This window comes from Abramis brama (assembly GCF_963993115.1).
Source record: "Abramis brama genome assembly, chromosome: 20".
Taxonomy (NCBI): Eukaryota; Metazoa; Chordata; class Actinopteri; order Cypriniformes; family Leuciscidae; genus Abramis; species Abramis brama.
Window position 1 is genome coordinate 24,074,864 of NC_139982.1, and position 25,610 is coordinate 24,100,473.

The window sequence follows — 25,610 nt, forward strand, 5'->3', positions numbered from 1 at the left end:
TTTATTTAAACTACAAGGATAAATCATAAATTAAAATGATTGTGACAGAGGTGAAGGGGGAGGAGAATTTATACATGCATCAGGTTTTTGACGAGAAAGACTTCCCCATAGGACACACCTGTGCATCCTCGCTCATGGCTCTTCTGGAAGCTTCCTCGTTTCTCGTCTCCTCGCGGTGCAATTAGAGAATTTGGATGTCCTTCAAGATGGCTAACTTTGATCGGTTTCCAGGTCACAGGCTGAAGGACGGAGAAGCGAGAAAGCATCAATTTGAGTATTGAGAAGCACCCAATGTTTCAGTGCACAGTACATTTTTCTTAAAATGGCCGACTCCCTGATCAGTGCCCTGACTACTGAACTAAAGAGCTGATTAAGATACAACCATAGGTAAATAAATTAATCGTCAGCTATAGGTTAAAATTATAATGAAGATAGTGTGAGCTACAGGTTATAGAACATAGCATGAGCTAGGCTAATAAGCTTATAAATATTTGGGTAAGATATATGGTAACATGATGTGAGATATAGATTGATGATGCTAGCATGACCTTTGTTAATAAGTAATGAAGATATTAGTAAGCTAGGCTAATGGGAGTAATGGAAATGACATGAGATATAAGTTGATGATAGGTTAGCATGAGCTAGGCTAAAAAATAATGGATATAGTAGCAAGTTATAGGCTAATAATGGAGAATTGAGCTTCAGGACAAGGCCATGTTTTTATGCTTAGGACATTTTTAATAGCTTGGTTTGGATTTTCAGTAAGCTTGTAAAGCAACTGTTAGCATTTGAAATCACACAATAGAAGTTTATTGTATGCTGTAGCTGCACGATTCTGGATACATTTTTGATTTATTTGTTTCAAATAGAGGTCACTATTCTCCCACGATTTTGAATAGACAAATTTTAGTTGTGCAGTCCATTTTAAAAATATTAAATTAATTTAATTTAATTTAAAAAAAATGATTCAATGACAAATAATTTTCTAAGTCATGCCACCTACTGGTGTAACAATGTAATTGATGCAATCTTTATTTAAAGCGTTAAGTTACTTTCAAAATGTAATTTACTGTATTTTGATCGCTACCGTAGACATCAGTGTTTATATCCAAACTTTTATCCCAGTACTACTTTGATTTTAACACAGAAATATTGATACTGTGTGGTTGAAAAGACTCTTTGTCATATCTATACACGTCAACTGCTCTGTCTGACTCAGTGGCAGCGCAAATCTATCTATCTTTGACAATACAGAATCACTTAGACTCAAGATATAAGCTAATAGTGAGGCGGTGAATATCGTAGAACGTGTCTAAGACATGTTTTCATAACTCAGCTTTTGTTTTTTTGAAAAGGGCATGCTTGTGCATCTTTTAAAAGCTTTGTTAGGATTTTCAAGGCGGCGGCCATGGGCTTCCATTGAAAGCTTGTGAAGCAACTACGCTGGCATTTAAAATCACACAATGGGTCCTGTCATCGATATAAATATTGAAGGCGAATGGCACGAGTGACTCATTTGCACACATTATCAGATCCTGGCGCCACGGGATTGGCGGGAAAAGGTATTTTTCTGCTTATTGAAGTCAACAAACCTACATTGGGAGGACTGGGATGAGTAAGCACAAAGGTTCAAGTGTCATACGTGTCTCTCCCGATAGTTCAGACCATAGCAAGCTTGCGCACCCAGTGGAAACATTGACCTTTTCCATAAGTGCTTCACCAGTAGTTATTTATTTATTTAATGCAGCTGTATCAGGCCGGCGGGGGAAAAGGCCACATTCAGACTCCATTTCAGCAGAGTTCTTGTCAGTCCCATAATTGCCAATGCTCGTCATCGAATGGAGCTTCTAATCATAGCAGTGTTGATGTCCTCGCAAGTGTATCTGCAAAACTGGCTACCGGCTTTTTATTCATTTTAAATGCGTATTTGTGTGTCAAAATGCCTAACGTACCGGTGTGTCCATGTTTGTATGATCTATTTTTACGTTTTTCCTTGTTTGGCCTTTTTTTGCCTGGTGTCTCTTGTACTAACACCATGTCCAGCAAGGTCCAACAGTAATTTAGTACATTCCCTTCCAGGCCGTTTTCTCGAAACCTCATTTTAACTTGACCCTTCATTGTGTTATGCCTCAGGCAACTCGGGCACAGGGATTAAAAATAGAGACCTCAGCAGGGACGGAGTTGACACGGTTCTTGTTGGTGAGAGTGGAGTGGCAGAGAGCTGAATCCCGCTGGGGGTTTTTATCACTGGGGAAGGTCCGATTACCCCCTCCCTTCTCTTACTACTCCTTTTCTTATTTCTCTCTCTCTCTCTCTCTCTCTCTCTCTCTCTCTTTCGCTCTCTCGCACACTGTAAATCTTAGTGCCAAGTGAGGAGAACAATATTTTCACCATTATTTCTCTGCACTACAGAGAGATGATGTGGGTATTGATATAGACTCATAAATTTACAGAGGCGACAGATTTACGCCGGAGGCTGGCAGCCCACCTCTCGTTCAGGAACATGTTCGGCTTTGATTGGTTGGGAATGGATTCTTGGCTATCCAATTCAGCTTAGGTCAGGCAGGTCTAAATCAAGAGGACTATATCATTGGTTTTTATATAGATGGCAGTTTAGTACATATAGTAAGCTCAATACTATAGTCATATGTCTCCTCTTCTGGGATGCGCGTCCTTCTGCATAATCTCTGTTACAACAAACTGCACAAAATTAATTAATTTGTTTGTATTTTTGTTTTTCGCTTTTCACTGCTTAGTACTCCCTGTTCTACTGTCTTAAGTTGAAATGTTTCAAATTTCAAGTTTCAATTTACTACTTTAAAATGTAATGTTGAAAAAGTAAAATGTAACAGCATATTTTTCTTACATCTTTTTCAAGTTATATTTTTTTTTAACAAATGAAATTGAAATTAATTGATAAATATCATACATTATGGGGGAGTTATGACATTTTACAAAAAAAATTAAACCGTGATTTTTACGGTAAAAAAACGGCAGCTGTGGTTGCCAGAACTTTACCGTCAAAAATACGGTAGCAACGTTATTGGTTTTACAGTAATAAACCGTATTTTATTATCTGATATAATTTGAATTTGCCGTTCTATTGAAGTATTAATATCTGTTTTGTACCATTGTAATACACTGATAACCACCAATCACAGCAGTGATGAGAGTCACATGATCAATCAAAGCTCATCACAAGCAGCTCTTCCACAAGAAAGTTAATACTATATAGAAGCTGCACAGTGTCATTCACACAAACATTAAACACCATCACGGTAACACACATGAAATTTTAAAAATGCAATAAACATTAATTTAACAACATTAAATGTAACATAAAACCCTAATGTACATAACTGATTAGAAAAAAACGAAGAAAACTATGAAGAAACATAGTTATTTCAACAAAAATAAATCAAATGTGAAGTGTCACACAGGGAATTGTGGGAATGTCAATTTACGGTTTTTCACTGTAAATTTTCACTTTCACTTTTTCACTTTCAAAAACTGTAAATTTATTTTACAGTAAAATTACATTAAATGTACCATTAGATCCATTAGATCACAGTTATTTACCGTATATAGTACGGAAACTTTCTGTTAACCAATTAACAGTTTTTCACTGTAGCATTTTTACAGTCTTTTACCGTTAAAATTACGATCGTTTTTTACAGTTGTTCTACTTGTATCCATTTGCTGGATAACGTGTTTGTTAATTTTTTTTAATAATTTTTTTTGTAAAATATAATAAATAAAACTATGCCGAACTTCTTTTCAATACTTTTTTTCTTTATTGACATAAGTACAGTTGTACAATTATATAATATTTATGACTTTAGTCTCCTCCAAATTCCGTTTTAATTCACAAATTAACATGCTAATCATTGAATAGTAGTAATTGTATGAATTGATTATTAAAACGCATCATGGAAAATAGATCCTTTTGTTGCCTTTTGTTTTTGTATACCATTGGACGAGATTTTTTCCAGGAGATGTGGCCTTAATGTTTCCTCCACGATTGTTTTACTTATTATATATGCCGCTGATGGCCCCTTCATCCTCAGTAGGGCCTTATTTGTTCGTCTTCTCTTTACAAAATGTTCCCGTCCAAGTGGGTACCTGGAGGAAAATGCTTTGTATCTGTTTCTTCTGTTCTTTCTAAGACTTTATCTCCGTTCTCCTCCCTTCGGTTTGTGAATGCAGCATTGTTGGTGTTATCTAAAGGTCTTACTTGTGGCTGTCCTCGACAGGAACATATTATAGAGTTGAGGCCAGGGTTCAGGCACCAGAATGTTCAAGTGTGCCCAGATCATTTTCTCAGCTCATTCTGGGCACCAAGGAGACCACTTATCTTTCTTTAGTTGGGGCTTTTGGATTCTGTCACAACCTAAAACTTTATTCATCCATGATTGCTGCAGGCTTCTTGCTCCAATTGATGTTTAGATTGCCTTAGAGGCATCCGAGCAATATCAGTCAATGATTCCTTGTTCAGTTCTGCAACAAGATTCAATCTTCTTATTCAGTTTTCTGTCAGTTAGGGGCAACGAGACTACGTTCTTTTGAAAGCTTTAGCGCTTAGAAGGACATGTGAAATACTCCATCCAGTTTCTTTGTGAATGTTTATTTAACTGTCGAGACCAACACGGTAACCTTTGTACGGGGCTTGTTGAGTGGGTTTTTAGCTACTGATGCTCACCCTCCACAGAATTCGGGCCGTCTCTCGAAAGAGTAACACGCCTCAGAATATCTTAACCTTTCCATCTAAGCCTTCAAATGTCACTGTTCTCTTTCCTGCATCTGAACACAAATTGACATTTTATATTTGCTATAGAATTTGATTGATCTTGAAGGTTCCTGTCAAAAAAAGAATAACTTGGTCATTCTTCCAAAGAAAGAAAGCTGTTTCGTGTTTTGCAGTTATGCTTTGATGAATTGTATGTAGTGATCTTTTTTTTTTTCTATTAATCAAACATGGGTAAGCAATTAGAAAGATCGGTGTATTTGATAACAAGCTCATGGGTATTTACTCAGCAAATTCTAGCGAATGTTTGATTATGATGAAGAGATAAAGGTTATAGGGTTCAGTTGATGTGAAAAGTTACATGATGTTGTCAATTACCAGTTTTACAGTGTGTAAAACCATGCAAAACTGCATATTTTCAAAATCGATTAGTCTGTTTGTGGCCTGAACAACTAGTAGACTACACAGTCTTAAGAAAGTTCTGTAAAATTATTTTGTTTTGTGTTCCTTTGACCCCGATCAGACATGTTCTCACGCTAAAGAAAAGCTAGAAGGATTGCATTTTCCGATGCGGTTTGTTGTACTATTTTTCACTATTTTTACAAGGTTTTACTATTTTTAACTTTGCACAAGACTTTTCTAGAGTTTAGAGATTATTAATGTATTTAATATCTTGTTGAATGTTTAAATTATGTGATTTTAAACCATTGTAATCCTCCTCTAATACCTAGAAGTTTATTCATTAGTTTAGTCACCCCTCATTTAAAACACTTTTCAGAAAACTTTACAGTTCAAATAGCGTGTTTATATGAAAGAATTATAAGCACTTTTCTCATTTTTGAAGTTTCGAACTGCACATCAGGGATAAGTAATTATTCGGTAACACTTTACAATAAGGTTCATTAGTTAAGTTAATGTACATGAACTAGGAGTAATACATCAATACAAGAGCAATACATTTGTTACAGTATTTATTAATCTTTGTTAATGTTAGTTAATAAAAAATACAGCTGTTCATTGTTTGTTCATGTTAGTTCACAGTGCATTAATTAATGTTAACATAGAACCTTTGATTTTAATAACGTATTAGTAAATGTTGAAATTCATATTGACTAAGTCGATTAATAAATGCTGAGGAAGTATTGTTTATTCTTAGTTCATGTCAACTTGGGTAACTAATGTTAACTAATGAATCTTACTGTAAATAGTTACCATTTATTGCTTCCTGCACAGCTCTGAACACACCATAAACTCTCTCTCTCTCCCCCTCTTCAATCAGATCCTACCAGCGGCATTATCCCATTCTTTTAGGTCAGTAGTCAGTTAAGCCAGATTAAGATGAGGTCTTTCCCTCCCTGTGCTCAATAGAAATCATTCATGATGTGCACATATGTTTGTTATTGTCTGTGTGATTAAAATGCTGCATATAATGTTTAACGGCACAGAACGGAGGTTTGTGACATGTATTGTTTGCACGTTATTTGCATGTTGTGAGCGATTATCAGTCGCACTATTATTTGGCTGCCATATATTTTATTCTGTGTTGGAGTGACAGAACTTCATTACATAGCAACTAACGCGTTGTTGTCACACTATTGATGACTCTGTTATTTGCATACAGTGTCCAAATTCTAGCTAAATATTTATTTCACATTTGTAACCCAAGTACCCATGGGCACATAGCCAAAACCATATTTATATTCTGTTAGTTCAGTGGGACTTCTAATCCATGACATGGTAGCATTGTGTGTTTGACTGGTTATCTGCAGTTATTGCACTGAATTCAACTGAATGACAATGGTTGTCAAATGTCAATAACAAAGTTGTTTCAGATGCCTGTGTGAAGCTCACAAACTGTGGCCTCATTCATGAATCATGTACTTACATTTTTTTTGTATGTATGTGGTATGTATGTGTACAAAGTATGTGGTTGTTACAAATTGTGCATAAGAACAGTTTTATGAACAATTTACACCACATTGATTGTCATATGAATGCAACAATTTAAGTTTCAATTTTGGAATTTACATTATAATTGCTTGTAAAATGAATGCAACGCTTTACGTTACAATATTTACGAACAATTTACATAAAAATCGCTTGTCATATCGAATGTTCTATTTGATTCACATTTATTTTTATAGTGCTTTTCACAATACATATAATTTCATGTGATGTGAATGTGACTGTTTATGTTTAGAATGGATTTACAAACAATTTACATGAAAATTGCTTATATGAATGTGACCGTTTACGTAAGAATGGATTTACGAACAATTTACATGACATCATCATACTCATTTTACATAATCATCAACATCGTATTAACATGAGTTTACTTTAGTATACAATAACAAACAATTTCTATGAAAATTGTGTGCCGTGTTGTCACATTTTATGTTAGAATGGCTTTACGAACAATTTATACGAATATTGGTTGTCATGAAATTTGACCATTTACATGAATGGATTTGCAAACGATTTATATGAAAATTGCTTGTTATATGAATGCAAGTTTACATTGGAATGGCTTTACAAACAATTTATATGAAAATTAAATGTAAGAATTTACGGAAAAAAATGAAACAATATACAAATTAATAAAGTTTTATGAGTGAGGCAACAGAATGTTCAACAGAAATCATTCATGATGTTCATTTGTTGTCGGTGTGATTAATATACAGCATATCAGTTTTAATACATAACAGAGGTTTGCATGTCGTGGGTGACTTAGCATCAGTATTATTTGGCTGCCATATTCTATTCACCTGTCGTGTTAGATTAACATTTAAAGAAATTGAATTTAATTGCAAACAACACATTGTCACGCTATGCTGATGATGACTGGTATTTGCATGCAGTGTCCAAAGACGAATATTTGTTTCACATATATTACCCAAGTACACATTAAGGCATAGCCAAAAGCATATTTACATTGATACTTAGTTCAAGAAAATTTGCATTTGAAAATTAGAATGCATTTACAAACAATTTGTATGAAATCGAATGTCACATTTTAGTTTAGAATTTATCAAATTTTTGCTATTCATATAAATTTGAGCTTGTGTAAGAATGGATTTGCAAACAATTTACATGAAAATTGCTTGTCATATGAATGTGATGGTTTATATAAGAATGGAGTTACGAACAATTTATATGAAAATTGTTTGTCATACAAACAATGCATTTTATGTCAGAAGTGCTTTACAAAAAATGTATTCTAAAATTGCTTGTCATCAAATTCATAACTGTTTACGTAAGAATGGATTTATGAACAATTTCAGTGGGACTTCTAATCCATGACATGGTAGCATTGTGTGTTTGACTGGTTATCTGCAGTTATTGCACTGAATTCAACTGAATGACAATGGTTGTCAAATGTCAATAACAAAGTTGTTTCAGATGCCTGTGTGAAGCTCACAAACTGTGGCCTCATTCATGAATCATGTACTTATTTTTTTGTATGTATGTGTACAAAGTATGTGGTTGTTACAAATTGTGCATAAGAACAGTTTTATGAACAATTTACACCACATTGATTGTCATATGAATGCAACAATTTAAGTTTCAATTTTGGAATTTACATTATAATTGCTTGTAAAATGAATGCAATGCTTTACGTTACAATATTTACGAACAATTTACATAAAAATCGCTTGTCATATCGAATGTTCTATTTGATTCACATTTATTTTTATAGTGCTTTTCACAATACATATCATTTCATGTGATGTGAATGTGACTGTTTATGTTTAGAATGGATTTACAAACAATTTACATGAAAATTGCTTATATGAATGTGACCGTTTACGTAAGAATGGATTTACGAACAATTTACATGACATCATCATACTCATTTTACATACTCATCAACATCGTATTAACATGAGTTTACTTTAGTATACAATAACAAACAATTTCTACGAAAATTGTGTGCCGTGTTGTCACATTTTATGTTAGAATGGCTTATCGAACAATTTATACGAAAATTGGTTGTCATGAAATTTGACCATTTACATGAATGGATTTGCAAACGATTTATATGAAAATTGCTTGTTATATGAATGCAAGTTTACATTGAAATGGCTTTACAAACAATTTATATGAAAATTAAATGTAAGAATTTACGGAAAAAAAAATGAAACAATATACAAATTAATAAAGTTTTATGAGTGAGGCAACAGAATGTTCAACAGAAATCATTCATGATGTTCATTTGTTGTCAGTGTGATTAATATACAGCATATCAGTTTTAATACATAACAGAGGTTTGCATGTCGTGGGTGACTTAGCATCAGTATTATTTGGCTGCCATATTCTATTCACCTGTCGTGTTAGATTAACATTTAAAGAAATTTAATTTAATTGCAAACAACACATTGTCACGCTAGGCTGATGATGACTGGTATTTGCATGCAGTGTCCAAAGACGAATATTTGTTTCACATATATTACCCAAGTACACATTAAGGCATAATAATAATAATAATAATACATTTTATTTATGGCGCCTTTCTGGACACTCAAGGTCACCTCACAAAACATACTAGTACAATACATTTATAAAAAAAAAAAAAAAACAATAATTACAGAGCATAAAATCAGGGTACATAACTAAAAACAAAATTAAGAACGGATTGATCATGTGTGATATGCCAGCTTAAAGAGATGAGTTTTTAGGCGGGATTTAAAAATAGAAAGTGAGTCAATATTACGGATATCTGGTGGAAGAGAGTTCCAGAGACGAGGGGCTGAGCGACTGAAGGCTCTAAACCTCATGGTGGTCAAACGGGCAGAAGGTACAGTGAGATGTATAGAAGAAGAGGACCTAAGAGTCCGGGTCGGTGTGTTAATGTGAAGTAGGTCGGTGAGGTACAAAGGTGCAAGATTATGGATAGCCTTAAAGGCCAGAAGTAAAATCTTAAAATCAATGCGGTATTTAACCGGGAGCCAGTGCAGCTGCTGAAGCACAGGAGTAATATGGTTAATGAAAGGAGTTCGGGTGATAATTCGGGCAGCAGAGTTCTGAACCAGTTGAAGTTTACGTAAAGTTTTGAAAGGAAGACCAACAAGAAGGGAATTGCAATAATCAATACGGGATGTGACCAGTGTATGAACAAGAATTGCTGTACTAGTGAGTGAAAGAGACGGTCTGAGGCGATTGATGTTACGTAAGTGAAAGTATGCAGATCGAGTGACATTATTAATGTGAGCTTGAAAAGAAAGTGTGCTATCTAGGATCACACCCAGACTCTTAACCTGAGGGGAAGGAGAAACTGTGGAATTGTCAATAATAAGAGAAAAACTGTCAGATTTAGTCAATGTTGATTTAGTGCCAATGAGGAGAACCTCAGTTTTGTCACTGTTTAGCTTCAGAAAATTGCAAGAGAACCAGGATTTGATTTCTATTAGGCAATCGGAAAGGGAACTGGGAGGGAGAGATGTGGTAGGTTTAGTGGACATGTAGAGCTGGGTGTCATCCGCATAGCAATGAAAACTAATGTTATATTTGCGAAAGATATGACCAAGTGGCAGCAAATAGATGATAAACAGAAGGGGCCCCAGGACAGAGCCCTGGGGAACACCAGAAGTGACAGGGGATAATTCGGATAGCCAAAAGCATACTTACATTGATACTTAGTTCAAGAAAATTTTCATTTGAAAATTAGAATGCATTTACAAACAATTTGTATGAAATCGAATGTCACATTTTAGTTTAGAATTTATCAAATTTTTGCTATTCATATAAATTTGAGCTTGTGTAAGAATGGATTTGCAAACAATTTACATGAAAATTGCTTGTCATATGAATGTGATGGTTTATATAAGAATGGAGTTACGAACAATTTATATGAAAATTGTTTGTCATACAAACAATGCATTTTATGTCAGAAGTGCTTTACAAAAAATGTATTCTAAAATTGCTTGTCATCAAATTCATAACCGTTTACGTAAGAATGGATTTATGAACAATTTACATGAAAATTGCTTGTCATGTGAATGTATTTTTGCAAGAATTTTTTTACAAATGATTCACACAATTTTTGCTTGAGTTTCATGAGACACAGATGTGCAGATTCTGTAAGAGAAACACGACCCATCATCATTGGTCTATCCTTCTATCACTTAAATAATGTATGAAAATGTAAATTCAGAAATAATCTCATTCCTTTTTTGAAACATGCCTCACTACTTTGCTCATTCAGGCTTCATGTGAAAATGGAAGATTTCTGAAAGTGCCGCGATGCTTTGAGGTTTGGTAGCGTGGAAAGTATAATTACATCTCCCCAGGCGCAGATGACTCGAGTTAGTCTATATCGCATGTGCGAGTGGGAATCTAGAGGAACGAATTTCGTATCCACCAACATTGTCACCGTTTGACCACCGTTATCGTTGAACTCCTTAACTGGTTCTACCGTTTTGTCTAATAATTTGGTTATTTTGTTCAAATGAGAAATCAATCGGATAAAAATTCTGGTTCTGCATATCAGTTATGGGACACTCAAAATTCGTCATAAACATCAGTCGATCGCTAGTCTAAACTGAGCATGAGACTCACAGTACAGACATGGTGTCAGAAGAAGCAAGAGGTTTGTGCATGTTTCATACATATTAATGAATTTCGATATTTGCAAGAGGCCGTTAAGCGAGGAAAGCAGGCTTTAGTTAAATCTTCTCTCAAGTTGCATCTTAAAAATGTTTCACATCAAGGCTGGTTCTGCTTATTTCAGCGTGTGTCTGTTGTTGTTAATGCACGTGCACATCTGCGCACGTATATGAACTACATGTGGGCCGACCTTGACTTCTCCATGAAGTTTTCCGTCCGCCGTCCCACGAGACTCATCTGAAGATGCGCTGCTTGTCATTCACACGGCTTTCTCTGTGGCACATCGATTCACCGGGGAGCTCATCGTGCAGCCCAGACATGCAGTCCTTGACAGTATTGATTGAATGTAAAAGATATAATTTCTCTTCACAGTCCACAGAGCATTGTGGGGTGTGTAAATGCTAGTTGTCCAGTGGAAGGAAAAGAGTCTTTTTTTTTCCCTTGTATTCTGCCAAAGGAACAAAGGGGAAAGATTATGCTATTTGGACTGTGTGTTTGTGTGTGTGTTTTAGACCACATCTGCTCAGTGTATTACTCAGGTCTGTAGATGTGAGGTGATTTCACAATGCTGCCCTGAAGCTTTAAGTCTCACATAACCATCACAATGAGGAAAATAAGCAATGCTTACATAAATACTATTATTTTTTGGTGATTGTCCTGACACATGATTTCAAAATCATGGCTTTAGGAACCAAGTGATCTTAACTGAAAAATTGAATGTAGATAATTATATTTGCCATGGTTTGATGATTCATAAAAGGTGTTTTGTTGGCAACAGAAAGAACCGGAAACGGCAAAATGGAGCTGGATTTGAAGATAATCTTCTTTCACATAGTCATACATTGCTCAGTGGTTTCTGGTTGGTTACTAGATGGTTGCTTCCTGGGCCAAGTCAAAAAAGCAAAACCCAAGTTAAGGTCCCTACGAATGGCTCAGGATCCTCCTTCAATGCAAGTCATTGGAGTTTTCCCCATATTAATAATAATAATAATTAAGTTAACAGTTTAGTTTAAGGTCCAATTCTCACCGTTAACTAGTTGCGTATTAGCATGCATATTAGGATATTGGCTGTACTTATAAGCACATATTAATGCCTTATACTACATGACCATATTCTACATCCTTAATCCTATCCAATATCTAAACCTAACAACTACCTTAACTACGGGTAACTATTAATCAGCTGTAATTAGTAGTTAATTGAGACAAAAGCCGTAGTTAATAGTGAGAATTGGACCCTAAACTGAAGTGTGACCATAATGAATTGTATAAATGATAATAATTTAACAATTTAAGTGGATATTATGTTTTATTGTTGTAGTTGTTGTGTTTTTGCAAATCAATTATTGGACACTTAAATTCAGCATGAAACAGAAGTTGCGCTAGTCTTTTCTTTCCTATTGTAATGTGGCGTATAAGTGAAACGGCTTCTCGAACAAGAAAAAATGTAGGGCGGGACTTAATTTTTCCATCAGGAATTGATTGGATGGTTGTTGTTTGCTGTTGGTCGATCTCACTTGAGTGACAGTTTGTCCCGTCCTTGCGCCAGTAAACGCGTCATCAGAGAAGAATTGTCAATTGTGATTTCATGGTGAACTTTAAACATCAAAATAGTCTGCATTTGGTCATAAAATGACAAATCATTTTAAAATTGTGGGAGTTTCCCTTTCAGACGCAAAATGTATGGGAGGAGAGTATTTAAATTAATCACGCAAGGTGATTTACTAAGGTTTGGGCTAGTCAATTTACTGGTATGTGTGCCGTTATTTAAATCTTAATCTTAAACCAGACGTTAATTTGTGCAGCTCTTGGTAGATTGCGTTGGTTGTTATGGGAATTATCCGGCTGCGTCTGTGTTTTTTAATTTGCGCGCAGAACCCATCTTTTATGGGATTGCGCTCACGCTAGTTTGCCCTGTTTAGTAAATCTGGCCTTGAATGTTTACACTTCTGTTTATTAAATCTAATGTTTTTCAGACTTGGAGAAAGACCACCCTAAGAATGAAGCAGGCGTGGTGTGGAGAGTGACCGGCGGGCTGTTCAACTTCACCAAAGGAGCGGTGGGTGCCACCCTCGGGGGGGTGGCCTGGGTAGGCAGCAAGAGCTTCGAGTTGACCAAGACGGCTGTGACGAGTGTTCCTGCAGCTGGAGTGGGATTGGTCAAAGGCGGTGTCTCCGTGGTAACGGGAGGGGTCGGGGCAGTGGGGTCTGCAGTGGCCGGTAAAGTTACACCAAAGAAAAAAGACAAGTCAGATTAGACTGGCTGACTCGCTCCCAGCCTTTGTTCGAATCGGTGTGTCTGTGGATGTCTGGGTGGTGTGTTCTCACTTTCATGGGGGTTGGAAAACAGGTGGCTGGTTCATTTAGCCCATGGGAAAATTACTGTTTCGCATTCACCAAATACAATCCTACCTAAGTTAACATAAAGAACTGCAATATGCTATATAAACACACTTCTAGAAAGCTACATGAGCTACAAGGGACATGAGATAGTTGGTATCTTATGCCTTTTGTTTACTAATTTGTTTGTGTATTTGTGTATTTTGACTATTGGCTGAAATGTTGGTCGGTATTATTAATGCTGGGAAGATCAAATGGTAATATCATAACATATTCTTTAACAACTTAATGAAACTGGCTCCATCTTAAAGGGAACTCTAATATGCCAGCAGTTTTACTTAAAATGAAAACTTGGTGTAAATTATTTTTTGTAATATCAGTCCTTGTGTACACATAATTAGCCCTAATGAGGTATTTCTCTCTAAAACATCCCTTAAAAAGTTCTCAGAATTATTCCTTGAATATGCTGGTCTTGTTTCAAGCCCATCTTTGAACAAAGTTTTTGAATCTGAGAACTTGGAAGTCAGTGAAAATATTGAATTAAATAAATAAATGTGACACTAAATGACCCTGGCCATCCAATAATGTGGGGTTTAGACTACACACTCTCAAATGTTCTTTGATTTAGTGTCAGAAGTCGCGTCTTTTCTTTGATACCGATTTCAGAGTAATATAAACATCTGCTGTTTTCACAGTGAGCTGTTTTATTATCAACACATTCTCATTTACGTCAGTCCTGGTAAGTGTAGAGATCCTCTGAACGGCAGTTCGCGCATCATTGGCGTAGATTACATTAATGGTGAGTCTCCAGTGTAAACACTCCATTTTGTAAGACGATGTTCAAGCCGTTGAAATTTAATCTGTCTCCAGGAAACCAGTGCCTGGAGTTAAGAAAAGAAATGATTCACATCTGAAAAGGATGCAGGGAAACAGAAACTACACCACATTGTCTTCAGTCCATTTAAAAAGGCTTTTTTGCAAGTCTGCTGCGAAGCATCACTTGTGGTTTGCTTGAGATGATGTTTTAATGGCTGTACATGTGCCTGAATGTCTTGGGAGTTCTAAAAGCTCACTGTGGAGTGTTTAGTGTTTCAGAACAGTGCAAAATAACCACAGATGTATTTCCTGTGACCGTTTTACAGCCGTTTACATCATAGAACCAGCACAATTGAAAATGTGCAAATTGAGTATTTGTTCATGTTTCTGTCTCTCTTTCTTTTTTTTTTTTCCCCTATTGCTTAAATGTTTGTCTCCTTTTTATTTATGTAAAAACATATGACACTATTATTATATTATATTGCTGCAATGCATGCTTGAAGCTCTAGTTCTTTGTACAACATGCTGTTAATTGTGAGTATGTATTTCACTTTGTTTCATGTTTCTTTCAGTTTTTGCTATCTACACACTTTCTGTTAGGTACCCATGTCTTGAAGATGCTGTTACTATAAACTGGACTTTTAAGACCAAGTAGATTTTGTCTATAATAGAACTATTTTTGCTAAATTGATGCTGTATTCTACAAATAAAGCATTCTGTATTTTAGAAATGCATGAGTTCTTTGTATTTTGTTGTTGTTGCTGCTGCTGCTGTTTTTTATTTGATGCATTTCACTTATTTACCATCAAAAGAATATGAGCAAAGAGAAGAATTACTATCCTGCAATGATCCCCTGCTGGAATAGGTGGAGATATTTTAATACCATTGATCTATTATTCATTTTAGCTTTAATCATTTATGTAACACTGAATGCACTAATATGCACTGACAGTCCAGATCTGGCTTACATAAGCAGTTTATAAAAGTAAGTGACCCCATAATTAAAATCACACAATAAAATCCCTGTTTTACACTTTACCTGAGGTAAACTTTAAAACGGCATCCACTTGTATTCATAAGATGATAGGGTTTTTCATCATAAAATGGGTTACATGTTTTGTTTCTATCAGAAAGGAGGGGGAGGGGGGGGATAGCATCTTTGGATTAGATGTCAGGTGTCCGGTATAGGCAGAACCAGGAGCTCATAAACCTTTGTCTTTTCATGGCATACTGAATCAGCACAAAAATCTATTGAGCCAGTCAGGTGTTTTATCTTCAAAAACAATTGCATGGCTCAACAACATCATTGTTCCACAATATTAACCAAGGACATTAGTGATTTTAGTATCAAGTAGTAAATGCACCATAAAAGGGAAAGTTGTTTTGTGGCTTTTTAACCTCACACCGTGTCGTAACCAGGCGAAACGCAATAAAGCGATAAAAACTAGCTGTGAAGGACGAAAGCCGATCGTTTTTGTCCTAACCCACAGCCAGTGCCGTCTGGTTTTTGGGCCCCTTGTACCGTATATTGCTTTGGGCCCCCCTGCCCACAGCACTGCTGGACACTCGTAAGGGGCCAGACACACTACACTCTTCATTCCATTGCCTTCCATTCATACTCATGCAAATGCAGAAGACAGGAAATTCAAGCTCATGTGAATTTCGCTACATTCCAAAATGTAAGTTTGGTGAACTCTGCCCTGGACTTTTGTTTCACATGAAGACATGTGACAGTTAGAAGATTGATACATCACAACATGACTTCTTAGCTGAATTAAAAGAACGCAAACTTTAAAAAAGTAAAAAGTGACATGACGTGAAGGCCAAGTATGGTAACCCCTATTCAGAATTTGTCCTCTGCATTTAACCCATCCAATTTAGTGCACAAGTCTGCAGGATTGCAGTTGAGTAGACTGATATATTTGTACATTTTGGATGTATTATATGCTGAGTGTTTTTTAAAAAGACACTGCAGAGTTTGACGTCATGTATAGCGTACGAACGTTGCCTTGTTCGTAAAAAAATTTGTGTTCAAAGTGGCCAATTAGGCATTTTATTGCTTTATGTTTCACTTTATCTAGTACATTATCCCTGTTTGTTTTATCTTGCTTGTAAATGTATTCTATTGTCTTGCTTCACTTCAAGTTTCTTATTTTGTTCTTTTGAGTGATCTTTATGATATATGTATCCCCTGTAATCTTTATATGTTCAATAAAAACAAAAACAAAAAAATTCTCTGCTAACCAGCTGATGACCTAAATCAGGTGTGTTAAAGGGATAGTTCACCCAAAAATGAAAATTCTGTAATTAATTTCTCACCCTCATGTCGTTCCAAACCCGTAAGACTTTCCTTCATCTTTGGAACACAAATGAAGATCTTTTTGATGAAATCTGAGAGCTTTCTGTCCCTTCATTGACAGCTATGCAACTACTACTTTGACACTTAAAAAAGTTCATAAAGAGATCGTATAACTAATCCATATGAATTGTTTAGAGTGGTTTAGTCCAGATTTTCTAAAGAGACTTGATCTCTTTAAATAACAGGACAAAAACAGATGCTCAACCGAACATGCTTGATATGCTGAGAACAAACCACATTGGTTCTTGCAGAAGCTCAAACGTGCTGCGTAACAAGAGAATGAACCGCATTGGGTCTTGCAGAAGCTCAAACGTGCTGCGTTACAAGAGAATGAACCTCATCATTGGTTATCGCACAAGCGAACATGCTTGAGCTTCCGTTTACCACAACTGACGTGTGAGATGTTTATGTGAATAAAAGCCTAAATTCAATCTGTTCATCATAAGCAATCGAAATTTGGACCAAACCGCTAATTCATATGGATTAGTTTTACGATCTCTTTATGAACTTTTTTAAGCGTCAAAGTAGTAGTTGCGTAGCTGTCTATGGAGGGACCGAAAGCTCTCAGATTTCATCAGAAAGATCTTCATTTGTGTTCTGAAGATGAACGAAAGTCTTACAGGTTTGGAACTGCATGTGGGTGAGTAATTAATGAACTATCCCTTTAAATAAAGACGACATAAACAATTGTGGAGTGCTCCCCAGGACCAGGATTCAAACTACTGTCCTAACCAGCCATGACCGCAAAAATTGATATGGATATTGATATTGATATAATTGGATATGTTATGACTTAAAAAAATAAAATAAAAAAGAATCGATTCACATCGAAGCCAGACTTGTACCCAGCAAGCACAAAACGGTTGAAAAACCGGGGGGCATATTACAACGAAAACAAATGACAAACAGTTGTAAATCTATGGCAACAAGAGACTTGCCCACAACTGCCAGACATTTTGATTAAATAAGTTGTTTATTCATATCATTTAAACTTTGTGAATGAAAAATGAATCGGCGCACGAGTCATAAATTTCTCACTCGTGAGAAGAAGAAAAAAAAAAAACACCTTAACCCTTGTGTGGTGTTCATATTTTTGTTACTCAGCCAGTGTTCGTGGGTCTGGTGGACCCGCTGCATTTTGGGGTTTTTAATTCAACACAATCAAAAATGTTATGTTAAAATACTCAACAGATGTTTACTTCATCCCAATTACAAGCAATATAAACAGCATATATGGTTAATATTTTCTCTTTACCTTTGTTAGATCACATTTAAGAATTGCAACCTCGTGTGGGAATGGCAGGAGTAGAAACACAAAACTCACTCTTGCACTCTTTCACACTTACACACAATCTCTCTCTCACACGCACGCACACACACACTCATGCACACACATACACACACACCCACAACACACACACAGACACACACAAAACACACACCCACACACACACACACACATACACACACACACTCACTTGGATATGTGGTGTACGGTCACTCTCCATAGGCATAATGGTTTTTCTAATGTACAAACTGTATAATCTATCCCCCTACACTAACCCTACCCCTAAACCTACCAATCACAGAAAACTTTTGCCATTTTTTGAATTTCAAAAAACACCATTTAGTATGTTTTAGTATGAGGACACATGTGGTCATAAACCATGTTTACGTTGTAATACCCATGTCATTATACACATTTGTGTCCTCATAAACCATATACAAGAACATACACACACTAACAGCAGGCCCTGACAGGAGGAGGACAGAGTAAAGGTACACAGGACCTACAATTTCTACACTTTTATTAGCCCCGGGTCCAGTGGACCCGAACATCCTGTGTGTAATATAAATGTGTAGGGGGTATACAGTGTGTTTTCATTGAAAATGTGTTCTGATATATATTCCTCACAGAAAATGAGCCAAGGCCAATGAGTCTCAGTTTGAAAAAATAATTAATTGTATCATTTTTCTTTTAAATAAAAAATGAAAACGGGTCCAACAGACCCGAACACCATACAAGGGTTAAACTGACGAGCGCGCGCAGAGTTTCTGAGGTAAGACTTTTTTTTCCTCATGATATCAATAGATTATAAAAGTTTGAAAATAACATCTGAAAGTATTGTCTTGATAACATTTTAGGTGTAGATTACATACAGGGAAGGCGTGAAAGAGTAACATTCCGGCTATTCAGACAAATTTACCAGCCGTAATTTGAATTCAGAACTGTGAATTATTATGAAGATAGAGAACAGTGGAATCTAATACCTCTACCCCTCTCTTATTGTCTCATTTATAAGGCCGCTGCATTTGTAGTAGGCTATTATTTACTGCGTAAATTAGACGCAGTAAGCCTATATATGTTCCTAACACATATGTAGTATAGGCTACCTGATCTCTGCCGAGCTATAGACAGCACCGCTCACAGTGAAATCTTATTAGTCTGGTTTCTGATCAATTCAATTATCTTTTATTTATCATTATTATTGAACCAAAACAATTGAATATATAAAAAAATTAATACTTAAATACTGTCAATAAATAAATACTAGTAGCATTATATAAGCTATCTTACAATTAAAATAGCAGGCTATTTTAAAATAACATATTTCTTGCATCACAATAAATATTCTTTATTTAATTAAAAATAATGAATTCATTGTCATGATGCAAAAATATTTAAATTTTATTTTAAATAATCGAATCTAAAATATATTAATTAAATTCATATATAATAAACTATATTAAATAGGAATTTTCTGATATATATTTCCAAACAATGCAACTAAATACTGCCATTAAAGGTCATATAACTCTCAGGTGCAGTGCATATGACAGCTATAGAAAAGCAATTACTTTGATTCTATAAACAATGTTTGCATCCTGGAGTCTCTTAATCGCAATAAGAGATTTCAATGGTTTTCTTAATCACAATAAGTGGTTTAAATGAACGACAGCTAAGATCTCAAGCAGGTTGAGATCTTCAGTGAGGAGCATGATAAATTGTTATTATCCTCTGAAGAGCGCTTTAAGTTCAACAAAGCAAAACTCGGCATCTGCTACTGTTCATGTAGCCTATATAATCTCAGAACGGCAGAAACTGCTTCTTGACATTTGGGGGCAGGAGACCTCTGTTGTGGGCTGGAATTCGTACCATTGGACATCTCTGGGGCCTTTTTTATCCCTCCCATTCTTTCACAGATTCGCTTTCTTTACTGTATGGGTTGAGAAAAATAGCTTCCTCAGCATACAGACAAATTTAAGTGGGTAATTTACACAAGAATATCTGCTTTTAAGTACCACTAACACCTTTTTTTTAAACTTTAGTTTCTAGCTGGCATATTTTTAGCTGATCTGTCCACTGGTGCTGCCAAATTATTGGTGGCTTTTTTGGCAAAGGATAAAGCTAGATGGCTCAGAAAGACAATTACATGTGCACTTTTGTAGGGTTGATGGGAAAAAAAGTTAAAAGTTCATCAAACAAATGGCTTAAATGTGGATAGAAAATTGTGATACATACAAACCTCAGGTCACAAAATAAGCCACCTGCCAAAGAAAGTGTGTGTATGTGTAAGTGCCTTAAATTCTAAAATTTTACTGAATTACAAATGCCACACTGAAACTATTTTAATGGGACTTTTTTTATTTTTATTGACAGGGATGATTAGGGGAAAATGGGACTGGCAAATGACAAACCAGATTGGAACTCATAGCTACAAGGTTGTGGCTTCAACTTAATGTGAAATGTAGCTATTATGGCTATATTTCTGCCATTACTAGATATTACTGGCTTGGGAGCAGTAATTATCCAAACTAAACTGTGCAGCATAGCTAAGCTTATGAATAGAATTTCCATGACATTATTTAAAGCTTGCATAATTGATAATCGCCCTACTGTTCATAGGGTTCATTCTTTTCCTCTGCTTTGTAAACATTTAGGCTGATTAACTAGGGTTTCCTCAATCTCAAGTTACTTTAGTGCACAATCCTGAAGTAGCTCCACTTTAGTACTTTGAACACAGAAGCTTTGTTATTTGAGTTTATATGCACATCACCTCACCTCACTCACGGTTATGAATGTATTGTACTTTTATATGCTGTATTGTCCTGCAATGTGCTTTGTTTACTGTAGTCTTCATCAGTCTTATGTATACTAGCAGCAGAGAAACACAATTTCAAATGACAAAAGTGGCTTGACTTGACAAGTAGACATGATTAGCTATTTTTTTCAGACCACAAGGGGGGGCCATTTCTTCTGGATGTCTTGAAAGATCAAACAAGGAAAGACTAAACAATGGTATCTTGTATGACATTAATTTCTATGGTACATGACTGTGAAGCATGTATATCCGATGACAATCTCGTGGAATGAAAGAGAATTCGTCCTCGCACACTCTTCACGCTCTCTAATGCTGCTGACGCAAATCTAACATTGAAGATTGATGAGGGTTAGCAATTGAGACAATCATGAGATTAATATATCTGGTTTAATAACCTGAACGTGAATCCAGATTATCTAGATTATGTAAAATCCATGAAGGATTAAAACAAATTAAGGCCATTGTGACAACCAAGCAAGAGTCATGTACACAACTGTCCTTTAAACTGTGCTACAACAAAAAAGCTGTTCCATCTATAAATGGGAAAAAAAGTGGTTTCACCAGTGATTACATCTTATTTATGCTTCTCTACATTTATTAAGATTTCAAAAATAGCAAAAGTCTCTTTCACATACAATGAGCCAAACATTTTTTTTTTCATGGACACTAAATACAAATCTATATGCACTGAATCAATGAAAATTAGTGGTATGATGATGAGGACAGCCATAAAAGAATGAATCATTTCATGCATTTCATATGAAAATCTCTAAATTACATTAAACTACCAAACTGTCCACTCTAAAAACTTGGATTGCATTGGGGATTTTTCTGAAGTAGTATCATGGCATTTAGCAAAATATAACAAAAACCTTATTTCATTGTGATGTAACAGCAATAATTGATTTTTACAATGTATTTGTAAATCATGACCACCTAAAGCAAGCAGACTGAAGTGCATTATTTTACTTTAGATTCTTTTCTCTTTACCTGGATGCAGCACCAATGCATAAAGCAAACCAAAATAAACCCCCAAAACTCTGTGGCAGACAAGACTTTACACTGAGACACACCTGAGAAATAGCCTGACTGTGACATTCACAATTTTATTGCACGGCTGTTATTATACATGACAGCATTTCAGTCCCACATTAAAGAATGTTTTTCTTGAGAATAGTCTGGGTTCTATGACATACAAAATATTCACATTCACTGTTGTCAAAGCAATGACCAGCATACAGAATTTCTTTATCAGTAGTGTGGTGCTCTGCTCTAATATATAAATAATGAACATTACTATCTCAATGCAATCGCTGCGATCAAGGTGAAGTTCAGATCTCTTTACAGCTAAAGTGTTTTGGTTCTTGTGCTGTTCAGAAAATCATAGGGTGACTGCAAGGGAGTCTCTGAAGTAAAAAAAGTTCATAGTGCAAATGTCAATCACATTAAGGCAAGAATATAAATGTAGAAAAATAGTTGTGCGTGCACATGTTTACCTTTGTTACAAAAAAGGTATGAAGGTTTTGTCCTCGATGAGAGAGAGCGACATGTTTTTCAGCTCCTCGGGGGAGTTGACAGCTTTGTAGCCGAGCTCATCTAAAATGTGCTGACAAACAGTTTGTGTGTAATCAACTATGTCATGAGACAATTTCAACCTCCAGCTCTCTGCGTTGGCCGCCGAGTCCCTCAATGTGCCGTACTTATGCTTTGCTGACACATCGTTATTGCCTCTTGTGTTGTTATGTATCCAGTCCACCACGTTTTTTTCCAAAGAAAGACCAAGGAATTCATAAACCTCCTTGGTCTTTTGGAGCGGATTCCTGGCTAGGTCCTCGTATCTCACTAGCATGTACCGTCCTCGAAGCCACGGCGGCCGGCTTAAGCCCGTGGACACTGAGTTTAGAAAGTCGTCACACACTGTTGTTAGCTGAGTCAAATCCAGGTTGTAGGGTTTACGGCCGGTGGCTCTCCAGATCCGCCATAGGCGGTATGTGTCCCGAAACGTTTCAATCCTCGAAGATAATATTCCACGCGGGTCCCTCACCAGCTGGATAACTTTCAGATTAAGCCGAGGGTCCTCAATCAGTGCCTTAAGATCATTGACCTCTGGAATACGCACTGTTTTAATGGCCACATGGCGTCTTTCCCGACATGATTCGGTTGCTAGGGTCAAGTTAAGGGAGGCACACTTTCGAACACAATCCCCCTCTTCTATATTGCCATCATTAGGGCTGAAGGCATCACAGACCGGCATAGAGCAGAGGGCTTTGCTGGCTCCTCGGCGAAAGAGTTTATCCGTGGTATGGTTTGCCGGCTGCGGTTTGATGTAACTCTCTAAGAAATACAAGTCGCAGTTGTACAAGCTTCTAAGAAGGTCACGACTGGCTCCCAGCATCACTCTGCGCTCAACAGCATATCTGCTGGAAGAAAGGTGAGGGATTAAGGTCGTTTGGACATGATAAAGTGGCTCAAAAAGATAGAACACATCTGAGTGCTGGTTGAACAACTGTCCAACGAAAGAGGAGCCGCTACGGGTGGTTGCCAAGATGAGGATGTGAGTCTTCCTGGAGGAATTGTAATTAAAATAAGGGTACTCATCACACATCCGATCGAAGGACTCCACATCCTGTCCCAAACCACAGTTCAGAGGGTTAGGAACAGGGCACAAATGAAAAGGCTTAGCTGTAAAAGTCCTGATTGCTGTGTATTGGATCGCTATGGACACCAATGCAAGCAGAATCACAGCCTTCCAGGAACATTGCATGGCTGGGTAACTTCATTTAGATGATGCAGTCCGATTTGATCCTATCGACAAAGATGCAGCTGGGGGGGAAAAAGATATCTTGGTGAGTTAGGAAAAGTAAGGCATAAAGATGTATAACATTTAATTTAAACATCTAACCAGGTCTGAAATAACAAAGAAATTTAATCTATGAACATTTAACTTCAGAAATTGTGATTTATAAGTCAATATCAAAAGCAAAAAACTACTTTTTTTTTTTTTAAAGACCAATCTAAACTTGAGAGGCTCCTTGCTAAGCCTTAATTTCAAGCAGTCAAAGACAAATGTGCCTTCAAAATATATTATATTACATTCTACACTATGCTTCACAATGCAAGCCTTAAGCATTCGTTTATTGCAATATGACACTTTGATCAAGTACTTCACGTTTTAATGCAGCCAAACTCCTACAACTAAACTGCTTCCTACAGGCTTTTACACAAGCCGGAGGTATTTAGTTTTTCCCTTGGGGAAATCAGCAAAGGTTCAGCAACAGCATCTAGAATGCAGGCAGGTTAAAAAATCTGAATCTGGCACCAGTTCAGGCACCTGTAGAGAGATGCATTAATTGCAATACCTCACAATGCCATATGCATGCGTATTATGATAGGTTTGAAAGGCAGCCGTCGACGACCGCGCGCGTCGAGTTCTGATTTACCGCAGTGCAACACAACTCGGTATTCAGTTGGAAATAAAAAAAATTGCAGATCCGATCTGTCTGTCGACTATATAAAACGGTGACCAACTTATCTCCTATTCCAGCGCGAACATTTCAGATTTCCAACTAGGCTCGAAAATATCGTGAAATAAATACTTCGATATACTTGCCTCATAGAAAGCTGTATGAGAACATGACGAAAATTTAAACAAAAGGAAAAAATCACCATATGCCGCGATGTTTTTGCGTAGTCGTCCCGTAACGCCCGTCATAGACGTTTTATCGCTTTAATTCACGTAGCCTATTCAGATGTCGAGGGGTTCCTTATTCCCTAAAACCCGATGAAAAGGTCGAATATCCTCAAGCAGCTCCATTCATGCACTGGATAAAACATTCAAAGACGGGCTCCGTGGAGAGACAACGGATGAATAAGGTATTGATGCGCATCCTCAGACATCTCTCTGTGACTAAACGCGAAACACCGGACGGATATTTCGCTCGTTCGTCGTGAGGAGAAGACTGAAGAGAGGTGTGCCAGTCGGTCCCAGATTAAGTAAAACGTAGACAGCCCTATGCGAATATTCACCCCCTTCCCACAAAACCACAGTTGACAAAGGCTGAGGAGAAAAAAACAGCACGGGGGGAGGCAGATTTGGTTCACTATTCGCGTCCTCCCTCAGAACATGTCTGTGCTCGACGCTAAAGCCTTTGAACATGGAGTTAGTTTGGATTAAGTGAACTGGTGCCATCTAGAAATTTCATTCTTTTTTGCTCTTTCTCAGTCGCGACTCGCTATATATAGGCCCTATATTTGTGTAAGCGAAATTATTCGTATTCAAATTTATTGAGTTTATTCTTGTGATTAATGTCTTTTATTAACTTATTTTATGAATTTGACCTTGTTATTAATCGAATTATTCTTTTCTTAATGAATTATAGATCTTTTTTATGCCTTAGGCTATGTTTCATGAATTTCTCGGTGCTAGGCTATTGATTGTATTCAGAGTAAATTGCATGATGTACCATGTTATCAAAGTGCATCTGTTTTTCATCTCTGCAGACATATAATGCAAGATCTGCTATATTACAAGAACTTAGTGACCTAATCAGATCTCCATCCTTAAATGGCTGCAAAATAAGAAACAAGAATATTAATAGGTATACTTTCCCTAGTCCCTTCCTGTTATGTAAGCATAGCATATA

General features: G+C 36.5%; 2 protein-coding genes across 5 annotated transcripts in view; one reads left to right on the forward strand and one right to left on the reverse strand.

Annotated features, from left to right (window-relative positions):
* LOC311070716 (transmembrane protein 263-B) overlaps positions 1–16,715 on the forward strand; it is a 34,051-nt gene extending 17,336 nt beyond the window's left edge. Inside the window, exon 3 of the mRNA XM_084094735.1 lies at positions 13,327–16,715. Coding sequence (XP_083950861.1) covers positions 13,327–13,607 — 281 coding nt within the window. The 3' untranslated portion in view covers positions 13,608–16,715. The remainder of the gene's footprint in view (positions 1–13,326) is intronic.
* chst1 (carbohydrate (keratan sulfate Gal-6) sulfotransferase 1) lies at positions 223–25,123 on the reverse strand. Of its 4 annotated transcripts, none has more exons than XM_084094731.1 (3): positions 24,578–24,715; positions 22,464–23,790; positions 223–239 (listed from the first exon to the last, which is right to left on the reverse strand). In XM_084094731.1, exon 2 carries the CDS (start codon positions 23,729–23,731, stop codon positions 22,469–22,471), a length of 1,263 nt encoding a protein of 420 aa, XP_083950857.1. In that variant the 5' UTR covers positions 23,732–23,790; positions 24,578–24,715; the 3' UTR covers positions 223–239; positions 22,464–22,468. The 4 variants fall into 4 exon arrangements, with proteins under 4 accessions (XP_083950857.1, XP_083950858.1, XP_083950856.1 ...); XM_084094732.1 differs by lacking the exon at positions 223–239 and adding an exon at positions 22,204–22,373 and having other exon boundaries at positions 24,634–24,977; XM_084094730.1 differs by lacking the exon at positions 223–239 and adding an exon at positions 22,204–22,373 and having other exon boundaries at positions 24,578–24,876.
* Between the last annotated feature and the right edge of the window lie 487 nt (positions 25,124–25,610).

Excerpts from the sequence above, each read along its gene's own strand:
- chst1 (XM_084094731.1), bottom strand. The coding sequence starts at position 23,731 with ATGCAATGTTCCTGGAAGGCTGTGATTCTGCTTGCATTGGTGTCCATA.